This window comes from Sarcophilus harrisii, chromosome 1 (assembly GCF_902635505.1).
Source record: "Sarcophilus harrisii chromosome 1, mSarHar1.11, whole genome shotgun sequence".
NCBI lineage: Eukaryota > Metazoa > Chordata > Mammalia > Dasyuromorphia > Dasyuridae > Sarcophilus > Sarcophilus harrisii.
Window position 1 is genome coordinate 59,600,696 of NC_045426.1, and position 6,000 is coordinate 59,606,695.

The following is a 6,000-nucleotide window of genomic DNA, read 5'->3' on the forward strand; positions in this document are numbered from 1 at the left end:
TGAATGTTATCTGTGCACAGCTATGATTGTAAAAGCCAGTATAGAGCTACTAATTTTTTTTCTCACTAAAAAGTCAACCCTTATTCTTTAGAAATGACAGACTAGTCCATAGCCATTTTTATGTTATGTTGGGGGAGGTGTGGGGGGTGGTCTTGACACTCTTATATTGAATTCTTGAAGTGGCTTCTTCTGCTTTACCTACTTGTAGTTATCCCACTTCATTATTATTGGCTTAGCTATATTCCATATCTATTATTTGTCCTATCAATGGTTGTTTAGTATGGTTCCTGGCTAGTGGTAATGAGCCAGATGTATCATATGTGATGGACCAGTTTCTTCTAATTTGTAGCTTGATGCTATATATCTTCTAACTCTCCCTAGAACATGTTAACTCTTTTGTCTCCAGCATAATTGCATCTAGTAGCTATATGGTAAATGCCTATGGCAAAGTTACCATGTACTGTTTTTTAGTTTTTTGGCAAAGCGATACAGTGATCTGTATTTAAAAGTCTTTTTTGCTGTACAAAGACATAAAACAGCTCGGATCATAAGTTAAAGCCATGAATAAAAGCCATTCCATTATTAATTCAAAATCCCTTCTGACTGATGGTAAAGAATAGTAGTAAAATCCCTTTCTATAGTTCCATTTTCTGTTCACCAAAATTATTAATGGGGTATTTCTCCCCCAAATTCTAAGAGTAGTACAAAGTACTTCCCAGAGATGGGTACAGCTGTAACTGATTTCTTAGTTATGAATTATGATTGTTCTGAAAAAATAGAAAAATTTCACAATTTCATCTAACCATGTTATACCAAGTGGTATATAATGGTATACCAAGCAGCATAAGAAGTGTGAACTCAGTCCTGGTAGGCATTCTGGAATGATAGAATAGTGCCAGAAGAGTAGAGAGAGAACTAGGAGGCTGTCCATAGGCCTTCCATAAAAATAAGCAGTTGCTTTTGCCTGGTAAACTGCAGTTACAGACTTTATATATATTTAAAGCTGTTTTGTCCTTTCTTCTGTGAAGCATGCTCATCAGCTGTCCTTGCCTAAAAAAGCTATGGACAGTGACTTCTCTATTATAGATGGTGCCTCCTTCCTGAGGCTTTATCTAGCTGACATACATGCTAAGGACCGAGTTACTTGAACTGGGTTATTGTATTCCAAGGATTTTTGGTTTTGTTATAGTTTCCATTCTATTTTCTCTTCTACCCTCAAAACCTCTCTCTCTCGGAGCCATTACATATGCAAATGTTGTACGTCCATTTTTCTAGTTTGAAGTTCTTAATCACAGGGCCAGCATCAATTCTTCCTTCCCCCCCCCCCGGTGATGGTAATAATAATAAAATGGCGGTCATTTTGTGTTTTCCTTCCTTTCGTGTCCTGGCTATTTGTACTGTACAGTCCCATTAGACTGATGAATAATCCTTTGTCTCCCAAAGATCTGGGACACAGCAGGGCAAGAACGATTTCAGTCCCTTGGCGTGGCCTTCTACAGAGGAGCAGACTGCTGCGTCCTGGTCTTTGATGTGACTGCCCCTAACACATTCAAAACTCTTGACAGCTGGAGAGATGAATTTCTTATCCAAGCCAGTCCCAGGGATCCTGAAAACTTCCCCTTTGTTGTATTGGGAAACAAGATTGACCTAGAAAACAGACAAGTAAGTAATATACCAGAAGATGGGAAAAGCCCCAATTTTTGAGCCTTTAAAAATATATAGTGTGAAATCTATATAGCAAACCTGTTGATTAGAGGAATCTCCTGTGGCAACAAGACCTGGGAAAAGGGCGTCTGCACTGAAAGGTCTTTGAGTCTTGCTTTTTATACTTAAATGGGGGAAGGGGGCAGTAAGAATATGTACTCTAGAAGGAAAGGTTCCCCTTTACCTGGGCTTTTCAGCAACTTGTCTAGTGATGAGCCATAGTCTTTTCCTCTAAATGACATGTAAGGAAAACACAAGAACACTTACTAATGAATGTTAGATTCTTGGGCATGATCCCATTCTGGTGCTGGTTCATTAAAACATCAGGGAAATAACTCCCCTGTTTCCCATTAGCCTAAAATGGGAATTGCTTACCAATTGCATGTGACAAGAATGGTGATAATTGTCTAAAAGTAGAGTCAGTTCAGGAAAAATAAAAAGGAAATGGGCTTCGTAAATACCCAATGAGTATCAAGCTTTTCTGTTTTTGGCTAGTTCCATTCATGTCTTGGTCTCTCCTCCTGTTCTTAACCAGAGGAAGCTTTCTTTTTCAGCAAAGCCATGCCAAGAGACTATGGCTCTTCCGGAGATTTATGATACTCTGGCGATTTAGGCCCAGTGGTAGGCCTGAAATAAAAACATATTGCAGACCTGTTCAGCTCCCTAAGGGCATGAACTTAGTTAATGGTAGCAGTTGACATAGGGTCTGTGTAAAATATTTTTTGCGGCCAATATAACCTGATTCGATATTATATGACAAATAGTATAACTCATTAAAGCCACAGACCCTATTTGAACTGCTAACACTCTCCCATACACCTTAGAAAACTGTAATTAATATTCCAAAAGTTGAAACTGATCTTCATAATCAGTGATTTGATGGGTGCACTTTCTTTACTTTCAGCTTCTTTGCATGGATATATGCATGATATGAGACAAGAGGAAGCCTGTATTTTAATTTTTAAAATAAAAGTTCAGAACCATTTATGATGAAGACTACCTTTTCTCTATTTCTGACAGGTTGCCACAAAACGAGCACAGGCCTGGTGCTACAGCAAAAATAATATCCCATACTTTGAGACCAGTGCCAAGGAAGCCATCAATGTGGAGCAGGCTTTCCAAACCATTGCACGAAATGCACTTAAACAGGTGAGTCTCAAGGAATGATGTGTCTCCCTCTAGTGGCTCTAACCACTGATCTGCCTGGGGGTTGACATTCCAAGCCAGGCCTTTTCTATTGACAAGGTGATGGATTTAGCATCTCTTGAAAGTCTTATTGATTTTACTTTGCTTTTTGCCAGAATAGCCAGAATATTTTATCTACTAGAGTGTAATAATGGTACAAATTTTGACTTCATTATTTGATCTAATTCATCTGATTGGAACATCTATTACATATAAAGACCTGTGTTGGTAAAATATGGATGTCAGGCATTTCACCAAGGTTCACAGCATTGGAATTTAACCCTCATACCTCACAGATGGCCAATTAATAGCCAAGTCATAGATAGTTGTCTCATCCTTCTTTCCACTTACAGCATCTGTCCTGTTTCTACTTTCCATCTCTTTAACAGTTTCACTGTAGTAACCTCTTTATTTTCCTTCCTTCCATTTCTTCCCCTTTTATCCATCCTCCACACAGCTGCTGAATTAATATTTCTAAGGTGCATAGATGTCTATCACCCCTGTATTTAAAAATCTTTAAAGGCTTCCTATTGCCTCTTCAGAGAATTCTTAACCTTTTAAGTCTGTGAATTTGGATGAGCGGGGGTGAACAAGGGAAGTGAATACAGAATTACGTCTTTATTTTCACTAACCTCTAACTGAAATTCAGCATGTCCTTAAATTTTATATTTTTTAAAAACACAAAAATTATTCTAATAAGTAGATAGATTTTACCAGTCTGCCAAAAGGATCTGTGACACACTTTAAGGTTAAGAACTCTTAAATCAAGAGCAAGTACAAGAAGCTCCTTGGCTTGGCACCTAAAGCTTTTGTCCTTCCTTAATGTTCCCACCTTTAAAATGTGTTTTCCATAGAAACCATAGCTGTTGTATAAAAACCTTCATAAGACCTTTCTTGAACTCCTGTCCAGTGCCCCCTCTTTCCTGAGACCTCTCTAGTACTCTGTATATATTATCATTATCCATGTGTTGAACTTTTGTAGGATGCAAATTCCTTGGGGAAGTTCCAGTGTAATTTTTGGTATTTATCCTAGCTTCTCAACTAGAATTCTTTTTTTTTTTTCCTTTCTTTCTTTCTTTTTGTTCGCTTTTGCTGAGGCAATTGGGGTTAAGTGACTTGCCCAAGGTCACACAGCTAGGAAGTGTTAAGTATTGAGGGCAGATTTGAACTCAGGTCCTCCTGACTTCAGGGCTGGTGCTCTAGCCACTACACAACCTAGCTGTCCCTTCAGCTCGAATTCTTAAGTCTGCATATGTACATTTTGGGAGGCATTCACATAATCTAGTTTCACAGAAAAAAATAATAGGAAGCAAATCTCCCATTTGGTTTCTATTACTATTATTTGAATGTTACTACATTATCTTTCTTGTCCTTTGTCCCTTTCAGGAGACAGAGGTGGAACTGTACAACGAATTCCCTGAGCCCATCAAACTGGACAAGAACGACCGAGCAAAGGCTTCTGCCGAAAGCTGCAGCTGCTGAAGAGGTGGCGGGGTAGAGCACAGAGCCCTTCACAAACCAATATCACACTTAGGCCTTCAGACACAAGCCCCCTCTCCTATTCAACAAACAAGAAATCAATTCTCCCATTTCCAGCTGCCAAAAAATGTCACCCCAATCTGCCGTGAGCAAACATGATCCCATTTCTGTACACAGCTCCATGGGTGTCAGCCCCTCCACATCAGCTGTTCTGTGTGCTAGCAGGACCTTTCATTTGTGGAGAGTTAATTCTGATGTGGGCTTGACATTGGAAACATTTCCACTCGTCCAATGGAGAAAAACTCTTGACAGTTAATCTGTGTATAATTAGTTACCTGGTTTTTTAAACTGTCTCATTTTTTTCTTCCTCCTTGTGAAGGCTGCACCTGGGAAGGCTGGTTACCCATAGTTCATTGCAAGCTCACACCCAGTTTAACTAGGTGGAGTTTTGTATGTATCTGTTAATGCTTGTTACTTTTAACTAATCAGATCTTTTTACAGTATCCATTTATTATGTAATGCTTCTTAGGAAAAATCTTATAGTACATGTTAATATATGCAACCAATTAAAATGTATAAATTAGTGTAAGAAATTCTTGGATTATGTGTTTAAGTCCTGTAATGCAGGTATGTAGGATGAGGGGAGAACTTTGTTCTGGATTGCAGAGTGCTAGCAATACAGAATTTTGAAGTCCAGCTAGAGGCAGTATTCTGTACAGTAGAAGCAAGAATTATGTAAGCCTTTTTATTGAAGACTTAAGAGCCAAAAAGCTTTTCATCTCCTTGGTGGGAAGGGAGGGGGGAAGGGGAGGGTTGATCTAGTTACCTTTCTGTGTCTAAATTTTCGAAAGGGTGATTGGCGTAATATATTGATATGTGCAATGGATTAACGGAGACTATGTGCAGGTCTTAAAATTCTTTCTGTTTCTTCCCTGCTCCACATTTTAAAACCCCCATTGAATCAGCATTCTACAAAAGGAAAAAAAAAGGAAAATCTACAGATCTGTTCTACTGATTTTACCTTTGTTCTAGAAGGCGCTCCTTTCTGGGTTGTGGTATTCTTAGGCTAGAAAACTTGTTGCTCCTCCCTCTCCTTCCCCAGTATTGCCCATATTACTGTTTCTTTGGTATGGAGAAATTTACAGTTTAGCTCCCCTCCCTAGTATCTGTTCCTGCATTGTAGCTTGCTTACATGGAGCACTTCTCCCTATTTTCCAGAGGTCTACATTCTAGGGTGTGGGCTGAGTTCTTCTGTAAAGAGATGAACGTGATGCCAATAAAATTTAACAAGAACAATGACCATCTTGTTTCTCCCTGTCTTTATTTCCCCCCCTCTCCCCTTCCCCCACCTCTGGTCTAAGTAGCTAATAAAAATCATTTCAGATAATTACTGAGCAACTTAACAATCAAAGAGATTGTCCAGGTCTCTGCAGTTAGTAGTTGTAGTCACTTCAACACACAAGGAGTCTTCTCATCTCTCCTTCCCCTTCAACCCACTAAATAAACTGACAAGTTACTTGTGAACTTATTTTTAGGCTCATGTAGGAATAGTACATTAGAGGAAATGATATTAGTGGTTCGGATTCAAGCTGAAATATTGATTATTCTAAGCACAGATTGTCTTTTCCTTCA

At 38.9% G+C, this 6,000-nt stretch overlaps 1 protein-coding gene across 2 annotated transcripts in view; it reads left to right on the forward strand.

Annotated features, from left to right (window-relative positions):
* RAB7A (RAB7A, member RAS oncogene family) overlaps positions 1–5,668 on the forward strand; it is a 61,269-nt gene extending 55,601 nt beyond the window's left edge. For both annotated transcript variants that reach the window (XM_031956395.1, XM_031956406.1), the window contains 3 exons: positions 1,444–1,662; positions 2,725–2,853; positions 4,276–5,668. In XM_031956395.1, the coding sequence (XP_031812255.1) occupies positions 1,444–1,662; positions 2,725–2,853; positions 4,276–4,371 (444 nt within the window). In that variant the 3' untranslated portion in view covers positions 4,372–5,668. The remainder of the gene's footprint in view (positions 1–1,443; positions 1,663–2,724; positions 2,854–4,275) is intronic.
* The last annotated feature ends 332 nt before the right edge of the window (positions 5,669–6,000 follow it).